Here is a 23,610-nt window from a genome sequence, read left to right on the forward strand (position 1 = left end):
ACTGGAACCACAGTAGCTATTTGATAAATGTTTGCTGCTTGATTGAGTGACCAATTCTCAATGGTTTAAATTATATATATTGAATTTGTGTAACCAAATATTGACAGTGTCAGAGTAGAACTTATCTCATGAAAAAAAATAGCACACAGAAACTTCATTTCACCCTCAAGTTCCTCATCTGTAAAGATGATGTTTGTCCTTTTTTTTTTTTCAAGAGGACCCATGACATCAGGGACATGATCAAGAAAAGTAAGGGAATTGCATTTAAGTTCAGGGATGATTGTACAAGATTACTTGCCTCACTTTCCCCTCCAGAGGTAGGGTCAAGTAGCCAGATAAAGGTAAGGACAACTAGACATAATAGTAGTACCCACTTCCCAGGATTGTGAAAATAAAATGAAATATAGTCTTTTACTTCTTTTTTGTATCTACAATATTTATCACAGAGCCTAGCACATAGTAGGTGCTTAATAAATGATTCTTAATTTTTTTTAAATAAAGGATAGGTTAATTTTGGTCTTCATTCAAAAGAATTTTATAACTGAATAGGGAAAGTAGAATGGTATTGAACAAAAAGAAGACTTGGAATTCATGAGATAAGTTCTATTCTGACAATGCCAATATTTAGTTACACAAATTCAATTCAACAATTATTTATTGAGTATTTCTTATGTATTGTGCTAGAAAGAAGGTAGTATAATAAATAGCAAGCTGACCAAAAAGTCAGGAAAATCTAGTAGGTCCAAATTTCATTTTTGACTCACATTAGCTGTGTGATCCTGGGCAAATTCACTTACTCTCTCAGTACCCTAGGGAAGTATCTAAAACTATAAGTTGCAGAACATTTATGAATCTGCTTTACTGGAGGGATTTTCTCATTAAGTGTGATGAAATCACAGATTTAATAACTCCTTCCTCATATGTAAATATATGTGTATATTTATATATTGTACATCTATATATGTGTGTTTATACATACATATATACACACATATAAATCAACACATCCACATATATGCAAGGCATTAAGGATATAAAAGGAAAAAATCATAAATTTTCTATCCTCAATGAGTTCAGAGGACAAGTCAATTCCCTTTCATTGACCTCAGTTACTTTATCAATAAAATGAGAAAGTTGAACTACATCAAAGCTTCTTAAACTGTGGTTCACAACCCCATATGGGGTCATGTAATTAAACATGAGAGTCATGAAATTATGATTTATTATCAGTGTTTGATTTATATTTTATATACCTATATATCCAGAGTCACATAAACATTTTTTGGGCAAAAAGGACTTGTAAGTGAAAAAAGTTCAAGAAGTCCTGCATTATATCCCTTATAGCTCTAAAGATCTACAATTCTAAATCACAAAAAAAGAACCTTCCTTCAAAAGGGATTAGAATGAATAAATCTTAATGAAAGCCTTTCAGTAAAATTTTAGCATAATGATACCAGGTACTGGTGCATCTAAACACATTTATATTGGAAATTATTTTGAAAACCATTTTGGTTGTTAAGTCCCTTCTTAGAATAGTGCATCTCTAAAGTTGACAGAAAAAAGGATTAATTTAATTTGGTTATGGATAGATGTTGTAAAGTATGCACATATTTTTTTTTTTACTGATATAAAGATAAACTTGTGCTATTAGATAATCCATAGGTTGTTATGATTCAGGAGCCTAGTTTCACAGAACTTTAGAGCAGGAAGATATTCAGAGGCCATCAAAGTCCTGCCAGCAACCAGAAACGCATCCCCATACCACCTTTTAAGGAGGGGGTCATCCAGGCTTTGCTTGACAACTTCCAGTGACTGGAAACCATTATTCTTGGAAGCAAGCCATTCCGTTTTTGGATAACTCATTTTTAGCAGATTTTCCATGACAAGTTAGTTCTGTCTCTTTGATACTTCTACTACAGCTCCTAGCTCTGCCTTCTGTGGCTAACAAGTGTAATTTCTCATCCATATGACTGACCATTCAAATTTTTATCATGTTCTACCTAGTTTTCTTTTGTCCAAATTAAATATTCTCCACATAGCCAATTATTGAAACTTGCAGTTAACTAAAACTTCAAGATTTTTTTCATCTGAACTATTTATTAATAGTGGAGCCATCACTTCCCACCATTCTGTACTTGTACATTTGATTTTTTTTTTAAATGCTGATAGAGGGTTTTAAATTTGTTCCTATTAAATTAATTTTTAAATGTATTGGGCCATTGTTTTAGCACACCAAGAACTTTTTGATGCTTACTCTGTCATCCAAAATATTACTCATCCTTCTAACTTTCTGTAATCTGCAATTTTCAAAAACATGCCATCTATATCTTCAAATCCAAATCCCTAAAATGTTAAACAGTACAAGTACCAAGGACAGATCCAACTTCCAGTGACTGGGAGCCATTAAAGGCTCCACTTCCAGTGGATCCAGCCCATAAGAGGTTTTTCCTTTATGATGACATTGAAAATCACTTTGGAGAGTCTACTTATTTAACCAGCTCTAGCTATTGTCTAGCCTACTGGCCAACAGATCATAAGCCAAGAATTATTTTTACATTTTAAAATAAAATGAAACTTTATTTTAGAATAGTTTTACTTAAAAACAAAACTTTTTTTTAAAAATAGTGACTGTACAAAAGCAAACATCTGGCAAGATCTGACACGAAGGGTCATTGTGTGCCACCTTCTGGTGACCATTATCTTGTCTCCATTTTGTCCACAAGAATATATAAAATTATCGAATGTTTTGCTGAAATTGATGCATACTATGCATACATATACTATACAATTTCTCAGATTTTCCAATATAATACCTCTGTTATAACCTGTTAAAAAAGCTAATGAAGTTAGTTTGACATGGCTTGTTCTTAATGAATGTATGAGGCAATTAATCATCACTTCTTGCATTTCTAAATGTCCACAAACCATCCTTTTCATGGTATGCAGAAAACACCAACCAGCAATTACAGCACAGTCTGCCTTGCTTTCAATTATTTTTACCCTCTTAAATACTTATATGTATGTATAATTTTAAAATAACTTTGTATATATATATATGTATATATATATACACACAACTAAGGAGAAAGAGAATGGACAGGAAGGAAAAAGATACATGAGGGGTAGGGGAGGAATATCAGTTCTTATAAAGAGATTTTTTAAACTTTAAGAAGAATTACATAATTATATGGCTAGAATTTTATTTTTTCAGTTGTTTAAAATTGTATCAATTGATTTCATACATAGCAATACAGGGCCAAGATCATAGGGCTTGAAGATAAGAGCAGGAATTAAATCTCATCCCTGGCATTTAATGCTTTACCCCAAGCAAATAAATCATTCAACCTTCCTGAGACTGTTTCCTAAGGTATCTTGCCTTTAGTCATGCATCTAATAAGTTTTAGATGTAGAGTTCAAACCCATATATTTCATGAGTCTAAATCTAGCCTGCATTTCAATAGATCATATTTCCCATTTAGGTGCATCTTGCTTAATGCAATATATTTATTTCTCAGAAATTGTTTGTAAGTGACAACATATTTTCCTTGACTTCTATTATGCAATCATGGATGATCCATCTTCATTTATGATTTTGAGACAGAGAAAGAAAGTTTCTAACTCTTTCACTTTCTCCAATTCTCCCCTTTTGTATCACTTTTTGGTGTCAATTAAATTGACTTGGATTCAATTAAATAAAAATTCCTGCTGGCCTATTTTGCTAAATGGATAAACATTTAAAGGTACCACAAAAAAGCTTTTGAAGGGCAAAGACTTCCCAAGAAGATTAATAATGCTACCTAGTTATCTCTTTTGTGGGTCCATTTTTTAAAAATATCACATTTTCTTGAACACAACTCAGTTTCATATGGTATTGAGTTAGAATTTCATTTTAGTGAATCTGAATAACCAGCAAAGTGGCTTTGTCCAATACCTTGTGCCATACCTTAAGCTTAAACAAAAATTTAATGTACATACCAATGTCCCTCAGAACACTGTGGCTTCCCAGACTCCTACAACTTCCAACTTCATTCCATCTCAAACACATGTGGGGTAGTTACATCCTTTATCTGACCTTCAACCATAGTCTTTCTACTTCCTGCTTCCAGAAAGCTAAATTCCTTTCCAATAATGACTTTATATTCTTTAATCTCTCCTGTTAAATCTATTCTATCCTCCTAACCTATCTTCATACTCATCGGTATGAAGTCCCCCATGATCCCAGTTCCCCATTCTTCCATATTCTCCTTGTCTATCACCTTTGCTCTGCCTTCACTTTCCTTTCTTCAGTCTTAACTTTATGGTTAAATAGTTCGATCTATTATCAGCTACTTTTGAATCCCTTGCTCTTCCTATTGCTAACCTATTAGCCACCTTCTTCCTCTTCAAATGATACTAAACACTGCTGGATAAAGTCATGCCAACATTGACTAGATCCACTACAAATTGCTGTTATGTCTTCTCAGCTGAGTTCTCACTTCTTATTACATGGCAGTCCTTTTATTCTGTTCTGACTGAATCTATAAAATTTCACCTAGTTATTCTAAATAGCTTTTTTCATTTCAGACTTCCTACGTGACTCTTTCTGTTTTAGTAGAAGACCCTGATTTCTATTTTACTGAGACAATAAAGTCTATCCATCATATGTAAAGCATTGTATAAAACATAAAATACTATAAAATGCTAACTATAATTATTTTCCCTTACTTGAAACCTTTCAACCTTTTTTATTATTTATTATGCCACATTTTCTCATTCTTTGTTACAGTTCTGATGCTTTTTTTTCACCAAGGAAAATCCCTTTCCATATTTTGGCTCTTGATTCCATTCCATCACTTAGAAGAACTTGCTATTTTGTTCATTCCTTATTTTCTGCCTCATCTTTAATCTTTCTTCATCCTCTTTTTCCCCACTGCTTAGAAACAAGTGCAAGTTATTTTCCATCCTTAAAACAAAAACAAACAAACATCTCTTCATCTGATACTGCCATTTCCTTAAGATATTATCCTTTATCTTGTTTCACTTTCATAGACAAATTTGCAAGGGTTGCCTACACTTGTTGCCTCCATTTCTTCATCTTTTAACTCACTTTGAAATGCCTTGCAATTTGACTCATGATACTATCATGGCTCTTTCACAAAGTCACCTGTGATCTCTTCCTTAATAATCCAATGGACTTTTATCAGTTGTGATTATATCTGATGTCTTTGTAGTTTTTAATATTGTTGACCATCCTGTTCACCTAGATACTATTTCTTTTCTTGGTTTCCATAACACTAGTTTTTTCTTGGTTCTCCTCCTACCTGTCTGGAGGTTCCAGTTTCCCTTGTTGGATTATTCTCTTTCTTCAACCTATTAAATGTAGGTATTTCCCAGAGCTTTTTCTAGGGTCCTCTTTGCTGTATACTTTTGGTAACTTTATGAGTTCTCATGGATTCAATTATCATCTAAACACCAATTGATCCCAAATCTCTCTCTCTCTCTCTCTCTCTCTCTCTCTCTCTCTCTCTCTCTCTCTCTCTCTCTCTCTCTCTCTCTTTCTCTTTCTCTCCCTTCCTCCCTCACACAAATGTATTTATGTATATCCACAGAGAGCCTTCACCTCTCTCTGTTGAAATGAATTCCAGTTCTGTATTGCTACCTACTTTTTGGACATCTTCAGTTAGATGTCGTATAAACATCTCAAACTCAACATGCCCACAATGAAATTTATTGTATTTCTTCACACACACACACACACACACACACCATCCTTTTAAACTTCTCTATTTCTGCTGAGCATATTCCTATCCTTCTCATTACCCATATTATCAACTTTGAACTGCCTACTTCAGTTACCATATTCAATCATTTTTCAAGTTTTCATTCTTACTTCTCTGAAATCATTCCCAGTCTTTTCTACCCCAGCTTACTCTCACTTATGTATGGAAATCTTCTTGCCTCTAGCCTTTCCATTCTCCAATGTATTTTCCATATTATTGGCAAATTGATATTCCTAAAACACAAATATAGCTGTCACTTTTTCCTCCTCAGCCCCACTTAAATTTTTTTCATGGATTCTTATTACATTGAAATGTACTCCATTTATTATTAAATCCATTTCAATGGATTCCTATTACCTTTAAAATAAAATACACATATTTCAGTCTAACATTTAAAATCCTCAATAATCTAGCTCTTACTTAGTTTCCCAATCTTATTTCCTATGTTTCTCTACCTATACTCTTTTTTTCAGTCCAGGTATTCTGATAACTATTCCTCATGCACAGAGTTTTGTCTGATATTTACTTCTGTGTTTTTGTACAAGTGGTCCTCTATACCTGGAATGCACTCCCTCCCAATTTCTGTCTCAAAATATCTTTGGCTAAATGTTTGTAGCAGCCCTGTTTGTAGTGGCTAGAAACTGGAAAATGAATGGATGCCCATCAATTGGAGAATGGCTGGGTAAATTGTGGTATATGAATGTTATGGAATATTACTGCTCTGTAAGGAATGACCAGCAGGATGAATACAGAGAGGCTTGGAGAGACCTACATGGACTGATGCTGAGTGAGATGAGCAGAACCAGGAGATCATTATACACTTCGACAATGATATTGTGTGAGGATGTATTCTGATGGAAGTGGATTTCTCTGACAAAGAGACTTAACTGAGTTTCATTGGAGAAATGATGGACAGAAACAGCTACACCCAAAGAAGGAATACTGGGAAATGAATGTGAACTATTTGCATTTTTGATTTTCTTCCCGAGTTATTTTTACCTTCTGAATCCAATTCTCCCTGTGCAACAAGAGAACTGTTCGGTTCTGCAAATATGTATTGTATCTAGATATACTGCAACATAGTTAACATATCTAGGACTGCTTGCCATCCTGGGGGGGGGGGAGGAGGGAGGGAGGGGAAAAAACGAAACATAAGTGATTGCAAGGGATAATGTCGTGGAAAAATTATCCTGGCATGGATTCTGTCAATACAAAGTTATTATTAAATAAAATAAAATTAAAAAAAAAAAGAGAAAAAAAAATATCTTTGGCTTCTTCATCCCACAGTTCAGGTGCTACCTCAACATAAAGCCTTTTTGTATCATCCCCAATTAATGTCACAGTCCCCCTCTTGAAATTTCTATGCATGACTTTGTAAATACTTCATATTTACTTATTCTCATATCACAATTTTCCAATAAAACAGAAGCTTCTTGAGGGTCAGAATTTGTTTTTGTCTTTGTGTCCCCAATACTTAGCAAGGTTTAAATAAGTGTTTATTTATTTAAATAATATTGACGCTCTTTGCAATACTATAGGTTTTGGGATAATGTTGGATTTGTGTATTGTGGATATTCTAAATAAATTACTAGTTTATTTTGCACTGTATTTTCAAACAATAACATTGTTTTGGAAGCTTTGGATCATTTTTAAAGAGGGTATCTCTCTCTCATTCTCTCTCTCTCTCTCTCTGTATGTATGTGTGTGACTTTTCACTTATAAGATGAAAGTCAGTGGAGCCGGAGTCAATGGTTCTTTGCCAACACTGCTCTACTTAAATTAAGCTTATTTCTGTATCCTCAGATAAGCCTCTAGTCCCTGTATTATTATTATCACACCCCCATACCCACCCCTCTTTTCCTCTTCTTTGCTTTTCTAACTGGCTTTTTATCCTACTTATCTATACCAGTATAATCCAACACTGGATTCATATCCAATATTAAAACTCAAGTTCTGAACTAAAACATATGTTATCAAACAGACTAAGGAGCATATTGAAAAGTCAGGTAAATGTGTTTCTTTTATAGGTTTGTTTTTTTTTTTAAGAATCAAATGAAGGAAAATTAGCAATGTTCTGTGGCTAGGTTTGTGGATATTAGAAACTATTACTCTAAGTATACTAAAAATAAGCTTTCAAGTGTGTATATGTATGTGTGTGCTTGCATGTGCATATGAATATACACAGAGAAGGAAAAAAGTAGGTTGGAAAATGTTTCACTTTAAGTAATTTTAAAGTGTTCCCTGCTCTATGACAACAAAATTATGGCCTACCATGCTCTCAGAATGGTAAACATAAGCAGGTTGTGGTAAGTAACCATATCTGAACTAACATAAATAATGCTATGAAAGATACCATAAAGTCACATATGAATGGAAATTGAGATAGTGTAGTCAAAATGTGAGAATGAAATATAGAATTGAGTATGGCATTGGTATCCACAAAATGATAAAAGACTCAGAAGACCACCTTCAGGATCCTAAGCAGATCCTCCATATGATTTATGAAACAATGAGGATGAGAATAGCACAGAACATGAATGCATGGTTATTTTATAGCCTATATATGTGGAAGCTTTTCTATATATGACAGACACATCAAAACATCAATACACTGACATGTGCACAAACAATCTCACTTGACTTTTTTTTTCTTTATGGAAACTTATGGAACATAACACTAAGAATTTGGTCATGGATTGCTGTTTGAAATTATTTCAAAATACTTTAGGAAAATTACTAATATGACTGCTGTTTTATGAATGAAGAAAACTGCTTAAACACAGTAGCTTTGGCAAAGTCATTGGGCTCAACAATGAAAAAGGTAAGAACAGAAGCAATGGATCTGCTTAGAATCACAAAAATGAGAGGCATCTCATTAAAAAAAAATATCTAATATTTTTGAACTGTTGACATCAGTCACAAAAGTATGTTCTCTTTCATGGCACACTGCATGGAAACTCAATCCTAGAGCTGAATAACATTCATTCTGAGCAATTGGAATGATAAATCATTGGGTGGAATATAAGATAAATAGATCTGAAGGTGTGTACTCCCTTAAGAGAATATGTTATAAGGAGTGATACATATCAGAAAATACTAGATTTTGAGAGCTAGAAAGAATCTTAGAGGTCATTTAATTCAAAGGTATCATACATGTAGTTTATAGGCTATATGTAATCCACAATGCTCCCAAGTGTGGCTAGCATCAAATTAAAGTGGAATTGGGAAATATTTAACAAAATAAATAAAGCCACAACAAAACATAGGTAATATTAATATTGCCAGATATTCTTAGTTTAGTGACCCCTTGTTCTGTTTGAGTTTGATATCATTGATCATTGATATCATTGATTTTACAGGAAAAAGAAACTGAGGCCTAGAGAGATGATATGATTTACTTAACTTAGTTAAAGAGGAGGAAGGTTATTGACATTTCTATATTTTCAATATGATTATAGCTGCAAATATTCAATTTTCCAGGGTTTTTTGGAAGCATATATCTATGTTTGTCCCCTGACTGACTCACTATTAGAATATCATAAGGTAAGTGTTATGATATGTAGATATACCTTAAACAATTCACCAAACCCTGTTTGCCTTGCAAAAAATTCAGGTTTATCTGGACTTTTAAAAGGCCATACCACATTAACAGAGTTTTTTTTCCCCCAGAGGACTCAATCATTTTTCCATTAAAAGCAAAAGGGTTAAATTTGACCTCATTCTCTTTAAAGGTTTAAGTGAACTCCCAATACATTTAGATAGGCAGCTTCATCCATGCAAACTAATAACTGTAACATATCTTACTATTCTTTCACAGAGAAACCAATATAATCTTTGTGGTTAGACTCTTCTGAAATTAAGTACTTTCATATTAAAGGAGGCATCCTTACCTCCTCAAATCCTTCTGAATGATTAGAGATTGTAGAGTCAATGCAGATAAGAAAAAATTCCTGCTGTGAGCAGTACAATTTATGCCTCAATACTACTAGGAGTGCAGAAAACAGACACACACACACACATACACACACACACACACACACACACACACACACACTAGTGTACATATAGTCAGTTACTGTGTTTGTATTTATACATATACACGCATTCATGAGTAAATGATGCTCCTTTCTGGTTTTGCCAACATTTAGAAATAGTCAACTGAGACAAATCTGTGAAGGGTGTTGACAGTTTTTCTTCAGGGGAATCAATTTAGCTAAACTAACAGCCTGAGTTTCCCCAGTACAAAAAACTGCCTTAGTCTGCATCCCAATATAAATGCTTTGTGTATATATCATAAAGGATTTGATTTGCAGTCACTGGGATTGCAGTCACCAAGAAAAAGTAAGAGTAAGAACTGCCAAATTATGAAACACACCTATGTAACAACCCCCAATAGTAACTCTTAGTATTGACAGAAAAAGCATCCTTTTCAGTGTAGTCCCAGGTTCTCTCTAGTCTAAGCTGAAAAGCCATTCCATACAGTCTCCCTGGCAGTTTAATCAAAGAAAAGTATAATTACACTAGCAGGACTCTTAATTTTGAAAAGACATTAGTGAAGCCCTCCTTACTTCATTACACTGAATTCCACTGGTTGACAAAAGAGAGTTCTCAGTAATATTTGCTGCTCTGGTTGGAACAAACTAAACCACCTCTGCTTGTGTGAGACATTTCCTTCACCAGAGAAATCTAGCAGGTACAAGGACAGAAAAGAAAAGGAGGTTCTTAACACTCAGTCCTTATGATAACAGCTGATGTTTGTATCCTCATATTTGATTCCTGAAACTTTTCTCTGACCTTCAGATACGTGAAACATGTTCAAACAGTATTAGGAAGTCCCTGGACTCCCTTCAAATCCACAATAAAATGTTATCCTATTTGATGACAACCTGCATGGAAAGGTGTCTGAACTACTATAAGCCAATCTTAATTTCAAGTTCTTTTTGGTGATAGAGATTTGAAAAATTAACTTAATTGCTCTTCTTAAGCTTAGATAGTTGAAAGAGCTGTGGAGGGAGGCACAGTTGTCCTCAGCCTGTCCACTGAGATGTCTCCCCTCTCCATGCTTCAGGATTTAGGATGTTTGGTTCCTTCAAAGCTTTCCCTCGTCAGCTGTCAAAAATCCAAGGCCATATTTCATTCTCCTGAAACATCATTCCAGCCTCTAAGGGGCTGAGCTCTCATCCTGGGGCGCAGCCACCACACCCCAAAGCCATATTGCAGAAAATCCAACCTTCTCTAACAGTGAATCTCAGCAAAGCCTACTTCCATAAAGACTGAAAGTTTTGGGTGGGGTGAGAGCAGACAGGGTAAATAAAAGGGACCCTAGCCACCACAAAACTGGCGAAGTCCACCAACCTTCCCCACATAGTGATCAAAACAGAGTTGTCTGATCCTTTTTCACCTGTTTCAAAACCTTATTTCCAGGGGCAAAGAGAAGGTGCTACTATTCCTGGCTCCTCTCCTAACGCTCCCCAGAAGTCCTCGGAGTGCTTTATACACGGGGTCTTTCTCTGGGACCCTGGGATACAGAAATGGCCAGCTGAGCGTCCGGCAAACGCCAACCGGGAACACAGGAAAGAGGAGCAAGAAAACACAAACAAATCTCCCCGTCTCTCCAGCCGCTCCCTCGCTTCCCTCTCGTACAAATGTCTGCACGGAGACATCCCAGCACTCACCGTCCCGGCTGTCCTCCCCGCCGCGACTGCAGTTGCTGCAAATGTGTTTAATCTCCTTGCCTATGTGGCAATGGATCACGAAGGATACATTGTTGTTAGGCGCGGGTTCCTTCAGGGGTTTCATCCTCATCAAATAAAAAGCTTTCTTTTTCGGTTTCTCCGAGCTCGGGTCTGGCCCCGAGCCCTGCCTGCAACCCAGCGAAGGCAAGGCAAACATCCCAAGCTGCCCTGTGGGTGAGTGATGTGCCATCCGCTCACTCTCCACTGAGCGCTGATCTGTCACACCGGCGGGGACTCTCTCCCTCATACACACACCCCTTTCCCCCACCCACCAAGGGGTGTATGGCTCTAGTTCTAGCTATTAAATGGGAAGGTAGAGAGGAGGTGAAAGGGGAAGCTGCGGGGTGGGGGCAGGGAGGAAGCGCTAACAAAGTCTGAGTGACCTCTATGACCTATATGTCTTAACCAATCCCAAAAATCTTAGCTGGAGGTTGCCCCCAGCAAGTTAATTTCTCGAACCTACCTGAGGTGCTTCTCACCTCCCTGGATCTCAGATGCACCGTTTTGTCTTGCACTTCTTCCCTCCCCCTCTTCCCAACTTAAGCATCTTCAGCAGCAAATCAGAGCTTGGTCCTTTTTCAACCCTCTCCAGCTACCTTTGCCACCCATCTCCCTCCCGGGATAAGTATCTTCACCCAGAAGCTCACTGTCATTATGAACCCTCTAGAGAGAAACGAGGTGCCCATGTAGCATCTGTGGAGTCAGAATAATCTACCATCCTCAAGCCAAGTAACCAACAGCACATTATTTCCATCCTAGCAGGCAGACAAGACATTTCAATATCACCGGCATTTTACTGTATCACTGATTCTCAGATCTAACCTGCAGCCCCATCTTCTGACAGGACCCAAGGTGCCAGACTACTGAGAAAGATAACTGTTAGCCCTGCTATTCTGTTCAATGATGGTACCCCTCCCCCCTTTAAAGTTAATATTTTCTTTCCTTTAATTGGGTTAATTGAAAACCCCTCAGGCTGTGCTAGCATCACTGATAAAGCTCAGCAATGATAAGTGACATCAAATTAAATTCTAAATACACGACAGATTCTTAAAATAAGGCAAATCTATGGGTCGCTAAAGAGCCATTGTTAATTTTTAGCTGAAAACAATAACCTTTGCTTTCACTGTTTTCCATTAAAGTAGTTTCATCTAAAGGATTGCAATGTTCTTGCCAGTTTTTCAAGGTTAAATAGTCCTGTAGGGCATGATCTCAAACTAGGGGTTTTGGGAGAACTTCCAAAAGTGGTGTTCAATTGCTACCCACTCTCCAAAACCTGAAAAGTAAAAATGCTCAAGACATATACAGATAAAGAAGCATAACTAGGGCAGGGTGATCAGGGCTTTTTGCAGGGTGCCACAATTTTGAGGGTACAAAGGCACATGTAGTACTTTATCCACAAGAAAAAATAAGGATAGGGACTCAACCTGTGATTTTAATATAAACAACTCTCTCCAACCATGCAAATCAGCACTTTTTTTTGGCAACTTAAACTCTTAGAAAGTTGTCTAGAGCTCTAGGAAATTAATTAAGTGACTTGTCCAAAATCACAGAGCCAGTTTGTATCAGATGTCAGTCTTAACCTAAGATCTTGACTTGGAGACCATCCTCTATCTACTATTCATGCTTTCAATTAACAAGAATAATTTATTAAAATCACAAAGTATCAGAGTGCCCATTTCTATCTTTCCCCTTCCAAGGCAACTTGAAAGTGATCTCCATTGCCCTCTTCCCAAATAGAATTTACTACCCCTCCTTGAATTAGTTTTTGAAAGTTGATTTGAGGTGTACTGTGTTTCATACAGTTTTTTGCCTCAGTTCCACAAATATGTCTTGAGTCAGTAGATAGGGTAGAGGAGGATAGTCTCACCCTAACTAATCTTATTTTGCCACTATTTATCCCTATAGTTATAACTTATAACTTAAGAGTACTTTTGTATGGAAAATACCATATTCAAGTCATAGAGACCATTTGATCTAGTTTAATAGGAAAACAAGTACAAGCCATCATTACTTCACATTCACATTTTTTTCAGAAAAATGCTGGTGTCCAGATTCTATGACCTACTGGAAAAGAAATCTGTCAGGGAGCAAGGGACTCAGGCCCTCCTCTTATATACAATTTGACCTTAACTACCCCATTTTCAGTAGGTATCAAGAAGTTGAATAACTTTTGACCTCTAGTCTCTATTACTAAACAAAAGCCTAATGACTTTTCAAAGTAGCCATAGTTAAATCTTTCAGTAATTTGTTCCTGGCAGATTTATGTCACTTAGTTCCTGGGTAATTATAAGCCCAAATTCAAGGATGGGAAAGGTCCTATTTGTCATGGAGCTTGAGCTATGTAGAAGCAGAATAAAGCCTTTTGGGGGCTCCAAGCACTCATAATTTGGGAGGGGAACTGGGAGGTCTTTTATATTATTTGGATATTCTTTTGTTAAAGAAAACTATGGTGTCATACCCAACAACCCCCCCTTTAAAATATTATACCATCAAAAACGGAAAATCATTATTTTTCATCTTGTTATTTTAAATAATTTTTAGCATTTTAATTTCTGTTTTAAATGTGCAATTTTAAACAAGCTATTAAAATTGTTCTATTTTTGTTTTTGAAACATAAGAACTGGTAGAGCATTAAAATATAATGTATAAATTACATTTGTATAAATGTATAAAAATGTAAAAATGAGTAAAAAAATTTCAGAAAATCCAGAATTATGTGGATTGTAAATTAAACAAAATTAATTAAAACATATATAAAAATCATAGCAAAGAAGGGTAGGGAAAATTAATTATGCAATGATCAGTAGTGAATCTGAGCCCAAGTTTTTAGGAAGGAGCATTGAATTCAGGCCTGATGGTAGCTAGGAAGATCTTAAGGGATATATGCACTGGGTTGTGTCAAATTTCAGATTTAAGACATCAGTGGCACATCTTCTTATTTTGCTGTATAAGGATGGTAAGTAGAGATGCCAGTAGGGCACATTTGGAAAAGAAATAATTTAAAATGTGTACCATGAAACTACTATCTATGAAATCTCTTCTAATATTGCACTAAGAGTAATTGGAATAATCTGGTACAAGATATAAGTAGATGTATTGTACTAGATTACAGAAAGCATATTCAATATTATTCTCTTTTTGCTATCTTCTATGGATATATATACACATATGCACATGTATCCATATGTAGTATATTCTTATCAATCAATAAAATGCCCACCACATATTAGGCGCTGTGCTAAATACTGAGTATACAAATACAAGAATGAAATAATCTCTACTCTCAACAAATATATACAGAATATATATTGTTCAAGAACTTATACATATATATATATATATATAAACAAGCATATACTCATAAATGCTTAATAACAAGCATGATCTCCATAAAAGCACATGCAATCACTTTTAAATTTAATAGGTATTATTAACACTTTACTTACAGACAATCAAGAAAGAAACAAGCCCTGATTTGCATTTATTGCAAGTTTTTGAAGTGTTCACCTTGAAAAATCTGAATCTGACTAGATCAACCAATGATTCCTTGCTCAGCTTCAGATGTTGAGGTAATCTTGAGGTTTTGAAAAGACAAAACAGGTGTCTTTAGTAAGAATAGATCAGGACAGGTAAGAAAGACAAACAGAGACACAGAGAAAGAGACACAGAGAGACAGAGAGACAGGGAGACAGAATGATAGAGTGAGAGAGAGACAGACAGAGAGACACAGACACACAGAGACAGAAGCAGACACACAGGGACACACACAGAGACAGAGACACAGAAACAGAAACAGAGACAGAGACAGAGACAGAAAGAGCAAAAGAGAGTGTGAAAAGCCACATGCCTTTTTAAAAGTAATCTATCTTCAATTTAATTGCTCTGAATTTGAAGTAACTGCTAAATACATAGCCCCAGCTCCTAATTCCTCACCTTAGATTGTGGGAGGATTATATGTAGTTTCAAGAGCTAAGAAACACTTTGTGCTGTTGTCAGAAGAGAAGGTGAGTCATGGAATTTTGAAGTCCAAAGGTAGTTTAGATGCCATCTAATCCAGCAACTCCTCTACCTAAAGCAAAAATCCCATATTTTTTGTTCCTACTATGTGCTAGATATTGGGAATAGAAATACAAAAAAAGTTTTATTCTTCCATTCATCTCTTCTGAAACATTTGATAAGGGAGGGATCAAGAGATTCAGTATTTCTTCACCATCTCTAGGTACTAAATTCCTTTTCTTCCCAAAGGGCCCATTTCAGGTATAATGTGGCTAAGCCATATTATAGAGCATTCCCTGCCTTTGAAATCAAATGACTTAAATTTAAATCTGGCTCTGTCCTTCCCAGCTATGTGATTTTGGGGAAAATCACTCACTATCTCTAGTGATTATAAAATAAAAGTTTGGACTAGATGTCTTCTAAGTTATATGGACTTTCATCTCTCTCTATATGAAAGTTCCATTCTAGTTCTCTTTTGGACTTGCTGTGATTATTCAGTTATTCAGTTGTTTCCAATTCTATGTGACCCTATGAGGTTTTCTTGGCAAAGATACTGGAGTAGTTTACCATTTCTTTCTTCAATATGTCCCCATCTTACAAATGAAGAACTGAGGCACATAGGGCTTAAGTGATTTGCTCAGGGTCACACAGCTCATAAGTTTTTGAGGCTAGATTTAAAGACAGATCTCTCCCAACTCCAAGCCCAGTGCTCTATTCATTCTACTACCTAGCTGCTTTGAATGTGATCATATACAATATTCATTTATGCTTAACTTACCCCTTCCATTAGATTATGAGCTCTCTGGGGGAAGCAAATGTGTCATTTTCCCTCTTTATATACTCAGTGCCTAGTGTAATCCTGGGACATATTTGATGTTTAATATACACTTCTTAGAGTTGGGCATTTTTTTTGCCCATTTTATAATTCTCTTGTTGTCAACTCTTAACTGGACTAACATCAGGGGAAAAAGAAAGCCCTCGCAGGTCTTGTCTTTTAACATACAGACGCCATGTGTACTTAGTATATAGGTTTTCTTTAAACCATCTGCCAACACTATTCTAATATAACAAGCCAATGGTATTCAATGCCAGGATCGCCTTATAAAGAATCTGCATTTGCCTCAGCCCATAAGACAAAAATATGTTCAATTATGGTCTACATAATTATGGCTAGAGCCTGCTGTTGCTGCTGCTAATCAAACTCCTTGCACAGATAATGGAAGGAAATTAGCATACTGCAGTATTCCTAGAGGAAAAAAATGGTGGTCTTTTTTGGCTTTTAAAAAAGAAAAAGAAAACAGAAGGGACAGATAACAGCAGTTATTGACAAAGCACTATGAGACTCTAGAGAAAGGCAATGTTTGGGAGTCACATGCTGGGATGGTGCACCTGCTTGTTCTGTGACACCTTCTGAAACGTACCAGGAATCTGGGACTATCTCTTCTTGCAGCTGCATAGTGTTTGGAATTCTCCCTCTAGGATATTACACAGTTGCTATAGAAATATGTATACAAACATACATACACACATACACATATAAATACACCCATATACATACACACACATTCATATATGTATATATACGTTTATATACATATGTGTGTATGCATGTACATATATATACATATATATGTAATGAAGATCAACTGCATGAGCACTAAGAAGAGGGATAAAGAACATATAACATGGTTCCTTCTAGAAGCTTAATAAGTATTGAAAGAGAGAAGAGGATGAAGGATATCTAATGGGGATACATCAGAGTAGAACTCTCAGCTAAAAAGCATATATCTTGTATTGTTGCACATAGTAGGCCTATAATAAATGCAGCTAGATGGCTTAGGGGATAAAGCACTGGTTCATGAGACAAGAAGAGCCCTGAGTTCAAATCTGAGGTCAGATACTTATTATCTGAGTGACCCTGGGCAAATCACTTTACCGTTTGCCTCAGTTTCTTCATCTGTAACATAAGCTGGAGAAAAAAAATGGAAAAGCCATTTCCAATATTTTTGCCAAGAAAACTCTAAATGCAGTCATGAAGAATCAGACCCAACTGAAATGACAACATTACTATAAGTATTACAGTTATGTTTATAAGTCCTGGGAGATGATAGGGATTCTGGAGTGATAAAAAACAGAGAGGAATACTTAGAGAAAACTGTAAAAGTTCAGGTGAGCTTTAAACTACATTTTGAAGGTAGGAAAAGAAATTATTTGGCAGAAAGCAAAAACAAGGAGGGCAAAGTAAAGTCAGCGACTGGAGGGAGTAATGATTGTGCCAGGCAATAATCAGTATTATTTGGCTATATCAGAGAATTCAAGTCGGGTTTTTTCAGAAGAAAATACTGCAATGAAGGAATGTGGCTAAAATTTCTTGATGTTCAGTCATGTCCAACTCTACATGGCTCCATGGACTTTGCTCATGGGGTTTACTTGGCAGAGATATTGGAATGATTTGTCCTTTCCTTCTCCAGTGTGGCCCCATTTTAAGGATGAGGAACTAAAGCAAATAGGAAGGTCATCTAGTAAGCATCTATGGCTGAGTTTGAATTTAGATCTTCCTGTCTCCAGGCCCCATGGTCTATCCAGTGTACCATCTAACTAGCAGCTATGACTTTTATCAAGTCTTAAAATACTAAAGATGATTTTGGCTGAAAGACGCAAAGCATTAGATAGAAATGTTAGACCTGGATTTTGCTCTTGATTCTATGAACTTATGATGGTAATTATTTAACTCCAATCAATCAATCATTAATGAAACCCCCCCCCCCATTCTATTGAGCCTATGAATAGCTTTTAACCTTAAAAGCAAAACTGAGGATTTAAATTTTGAAATGATTCTGGAGTGCTTGGATATTCATTAAGAAATCCTCTAAAGTGACAGAAGTATTATTATTAAATCCATCCAGAATCAAACTACAGCTAAATTCCACCAAGAAGCCAAAGGATTCAATTGTGTTCTCAGAACTATTAGTTTATATATACCAAATTGTTGCCAGAAAAGTTTGTTTTTATTCATTTCCTAGCCTGATGGTTTTTTCCTTTTCTGTAAATTTAAATCTGATGCATTCAACTTCTCTCTCCCTCCAGGATTTCTCCAGCTGCCCACTCATATCTTTACAATACCCTGAGTTTAGAGTATTAAAAATAGAGTATCATGGTAGAGCCAATATGGAAGAAAGAAGACAGAGACTCTCCTGAGCTTTTTCCCAATCTTCTTCAAAAATTTTTAAATGATGCCCATAGATATATCATAGAATGGCAGAACCCACAAAAGGATGGGATGAAACATTTTTCCAGCCTAAGACAAATTAAAACTTTGGCAGGAAAGGTCTGTTGCATCAGGGCAAGAGTGGAGTGACACAGTTCGATGCAGGCCCTAACAATCCAAGAGTAGGTTGGGAGGGGATGAATTGGCAGCTTCAGGGGCTGTTTCTGGAGCTCTCAGCCCCACAGACCATAAAGGGGTCAAATAGGAGATTACAGGGGTCTCTTTGCTAACACTGGGACATCATTCTGTTTCTTTGTCCATACACTACTAGCAAAGCAGAGCAACGAAGCAGGGACCCTCAGCACAATTCCAGGGCAGAAAAGAGAGCTTGTGGTCATTCACAGACCAGATCACAGTCTAAGAGAGTAGTAAACACACTTTCCTTAAATCATACTACCTTGGAAAAACTGAAAGTGTTTAAGTCCCTAGAAGTATCTCTTAAAACAGCTATACAATACCCATGAAACTTAGGAAAGTACACCCTCTACCCCAGAAGCAGAGCACCACTTTAGCAAAAAGATCAAAATGACCAAAAAATATGAGCAGCCAGTTTTCAGATGAAGTAATAAAAGTTATCTATAGCCAAATGATAAAAACCTCTAACTCACTATTGATTGGATAAGTGCATATCAAAACAATATTGAGGTACTACTACCTCATACTTTTTAGATTGACTAATAGGACAGAAAAAAAAATGATAAATGTTAGACGGATATGGAAAAACTGAGACACAAATGCATTATCTATTGACACTAGTTTCAATTTATATTGATGAAGCTGTGAAGTGATTTAATAATTATGTAGAATAATTTGGATCTATGCCCAAATTTTTATAGTAGTTCTTTTCTGGTGGCAAAGAATTGAAAACTGAGGGGATGTCCATTAGTTGGAGAATGGCTGAATGATATGTAGCATATGATTATGATGATCACTATTGTGATGTAAGAAATGATGAGCTAGAAGCTCTCTGAAAAACTTGGAGAAATTTGCATGAACTGATACAAAGTGAAATGAGTAAAACTAGGAGAACATTGTACACAATAATGACAATATTGTAAGATGATAAATTATGAATGATTTATCTATTCTAAGCAATCCAGTGATCCAAGACAACTACAAAGGATTTATAATCTATCCATACCCAGAGAAAGAACCAATGGAGTCTGAATATGGATCAAAGCATACTTTTAAACTTTCTTTATTTTGGTCTATATTTTCTTTTACAACATAACTAATATGAAAACGTGTTTTGCATGATTACAACCTATATTAACTTGCTTGCCTTCTCAATGAGGGGAGGGAGGAGGAAAGGAGAGAATTAAGAACTCAATTTTAAAAATGTATGTTGAAAATTGTTTTTACATGTAATTGGGAGAAAATAAAACATTATTTTTTAATTGAGGAAAAAACAGAGCATCATATATAGATTAGATGCAGCTAATATACTGGCATTGAAGTCAGGTCAACTTGGATTCCAATCCTGTCTCTGATTTTATATATATATATTGCCTGTGTGACCCTAGGCAAGTCACTTATCATCCCCAGGAAAAGTACTAAGGCTATAAGTTACGTATACTGCTAGCTGTATATCAAGATAAAGAACATATCTACTTCTTTTTCTTCCAACAAAGTTATCTATACATAATATAACTGGCATTCAGACATCTTTATAGGCAGGGAAAGCCTTTGAAACCTAACTATGAAATCTAGGAATTGTAAATCTGGGCGAAGAATGTTACTTTTTCCCTATCCTGAAAGGAAGATTCTTATTGGCTATTATCATTCCTTCAGTAAAAGGATAAGGAAGGTTTAACTCTCTTCCCTTCCTTTCCTTCCTCTGGTGCCTATGACTGAAGGGATCTTCATAGACAATTTTTTTCTCTTTTAAAAATAATTGCTATTTTTAATTCTTCTCTACCACAAATTATATACACTGAATTGTTGCCCTAAAGTTTTCTTTTATCCATTTTATGTCCACTCATATCTTTACAATGAATACACTGCTCTCTCCCCAAGTTTTTATTATTAAAAATAGCAAGACATCATGGGATAGAATAGAATAGTGGCCTATTATAAACATTTGTCCATATAAATGATTCATGACTTATATCTGTTAATTGAATACAGATTATAGTGGTAGAAGTCAGTAGAGTAATTTGCAATACATAGTATTAAACAAGACAGAAATTTTGAACCTTGTTCCAAAACAGTAAAGATGTTTTTCCTCTTAGCTGGGGTCTGAGCTGAATAAGAGAAAAAAACTCAAGTTTTTCTTTCCATAAATAATTCTTCTATACTACTAAATAACAGAGAAAGCATTTGATTTGGGAGTGTTCATTTCTAAGGTATTGAATCTCAATAAAGCGATGACTCAGATAGCATTGAATAAAAATTATCTGATCTCTAGGATACAGGGTAAAGTGGAGGCATGAACCAAAAGAAAGTCATATGTCTTGGGATGTCCAGTGAGACAAGAAAGATCCAGTTTTGGAAGAGTGCTAAAACCTTCTGGGGATAGATCAAATTCTAGCGGTGAGAAGAAACAGAAATTTTAGTGTCTCTCATAATGCCAAACCCTACCTAATAGTGCCATCTATTGATACACACATATTCACATAAAACTCTTTTACTAGGATTCACCCCACCTCCAATAGTTATATAAATAATTGAGCATAAAAATGTGGGATAATGTGGCATAGTAGAAAGAACACACACTAATCTCTAACCTAGTTGTACTTTGTTTTTTTACACTTGGCGACACCTGTCAGAAGTCATTTTATTTCTCTGAATTTCATTTTCCTTATTTGTAAAATAGAAAAATTATATTTGTACTACCTATTTCAAAAAGTTTTTAGTACTAAAAGAAATCTCAGAGACCAGAGCTCAATGCTTTCATTCTATAGATATGGAAACTGAGGCCTACAGAAATTAAATGATTTATTTAATGAAATTTAGGTACTACATACTGGATATGAACCCAAATTTGAATTCTAGAACTAGAGCTGTTATAAGAAAATGGCTTTGAAGATCTTAAAACACAACATATAGAAGAGATAATGTTACTAACTTAACTACTTTTCTAGGAGGTTAGAAGAGAATTCTTGATTTTTAATGAATTGCTTGGGAAAAAAAGAACCAATACAGTACAACATTGCTTAAAAATAATTCTTTGACAAATACTTTAATAACCTTACTCTGACACTCAGAGAGTGATTTAGCTCAAAAATTACTGATATCATTTATGATGATGCTGTGTTTCTAGGGAGGAGACACTCTGATGATGTGCTGTTAGACCAACTGACACCATTCTAAGGATTAAATCCTGTTCTTGGAAAAAAAAAAAGTAATACAGAAACACCCAGTGAAATAATATTGAATGTGAGCTAATTTCACTTGGAGCTGAAGAAGAGAGGGGCAAAATGCACAAATAAATCTCCCTACCTTCTTTGCAAAGGCTGAGGGTAGTGAGGCTGTAGTGGTCTATGAATATGGAACACTGCACATATTATTTATTTTTAGTCAGCTTATTTGTTGATTAGATTAGCTTTGCTCCTTCTCTGCCCAGTTCTTATTTATTCTTTTTTTTCTTATATATTCTTTGTAACAAGAGACTACTCTCGGAATAAAGGTAGAAATGAAGGTAATATTTTTTAAAATGCTTTAAATGTAAACAAGAAACAAACAAACAAAAATAAAATACAAATGTTTGTTGAATGGGATGTATACAGCATTATGCCTTAGTAGTTACCTGTTGGTTTGCTTCATTATATCATATAACTTTCCAATATAGTATCCTTTAAACTATGCTTTGGGAACTACTACAGTGCCCCAGTAAATGATTTGAAGGCTTTTGGGGGTAGGGAAGGGAATCTTGTCTTTAACTTTCACTGGTTTCTTTTTTCTAAGAATTGCTCTTCTCTGGTTCACACTTTTGGTATGGAGGCCTTGAATGGATGGGACTGGGTAAATGTGGAGATGCCCCACTTTATACTTCTATTTAAAAATTCCATTATGTTCTGTTGAAAAGTCCTTAAAAAGTTATTTTCTAGTACTGCTGAGATTTTTATATGACTACAAAAAATTTTTTATATGACTACAAAAGCCCTTTAACACAAAGTACTTTTGTACTTTGTATCTTCAGTTCATTTCAGAATATGGATCTCGGAATCAGTCCAGTCAAACCCTCTGCTCTTATAAAAACTAAATATGTCTGGCAGTTATTCAGAAAATTATAATGACAAGATACTTGCACGTGTATCAACAACCATCCATGGTTAGATTTTCTACATGCATTCTCATGAAACTTTGTTATAAAGAAAAGTTTTTACCTTTGTTGATGTCCTTAACCTCTTCTTTTTAACATGACACAGCTTGCCTTATCTCTCTCCTCTTAATTGGACTTTCCATACCACTGTTATGTGAAGAACTAATCTTTTTTTCATCTTTAGAAGACCCCCCCAGTGCTATTTTAGGACAGCAGCATATGGCATCATAAAACATGATGAAAAAGGTTACATGGCTAAAGTTAGAGAATACAGATGCTTTGCTTTCCTTGCTGAAATGTAAATGAAAGTAAATGAAAAAAAAAGGAACTTGCTTTATCCTATACACTGACAAGCCCTTGTCCTATTCATCTTTAAGGATACTAGCAAATATAAAATACAAATATTCATTCAGTTAACTTGAGTACTTGAGGAGCATATCTGGGGATAAAATAAAAAATATTCAACTTGATACTTAAGGCCCTTCTATAATCAGCTCCAAACTACTTTACAGTCTTATCTCCCATTAGTTGCCTTTTTTTTTTTTTCATTTGACATTCTAGGTAAGTTGGATGACCAACTGTTTATCA

At 35.4% G+C, this 23,610-nt stretch overlaps 1 protein-coding gene across 13 annotated transcripts in view; it reads right to left on the bottom strand.

Moving 5' to 3' along the window:
• PHACTR1 (phosphatase and actin regulator 1) overlaps positions 1-23,610 on the bottom strand; it is a 635,610-nt gene that overhangs the window by 285,511 nt on the left and 326,489 nt on the right. For 3 of the 13 annotated variants that reach the window (XM_051970674.1, XM_051970670.1, XM_051970669.1), the window contains exon 1: positions 11,435-11,699. The exons of 8 other annotated variants lie outside the window; for them this stretch is intronic. In XM_051970674.1, the coding sequence (XP_051826634.1) occupies positions 11,435-11,684 (250 nt within the window). In that variant the 5' untranslated portion in view covers positions 11,685-11,699. Of the gene's footprint in view, positions 1-11,434; positions 11,700-11,957; positions 12,022-23,086; positions 23,513-23,610 lie in introns of those variants that run through there. 2 more of the 13 variants (XM_051970676.1, XM_051970681.1) reach the window with 2 other exon arrangements.

The sequence above is a fragment of the Antechinus flavipes genome, chromosome 1, assembly GCF_016432865.1.
Source record: "Antechinus flavipes isolate AdamAnt ecotype Samford, QLD, Australia chromosome 1, AdamAnt_v2, whole genome shotgun sequence".
NCBI lineage: Eukaryota > Metazoa > Chordata > Mammalia > Dasyuromorphia > Dasyuridae > Antechinus > Antechinus flavipes.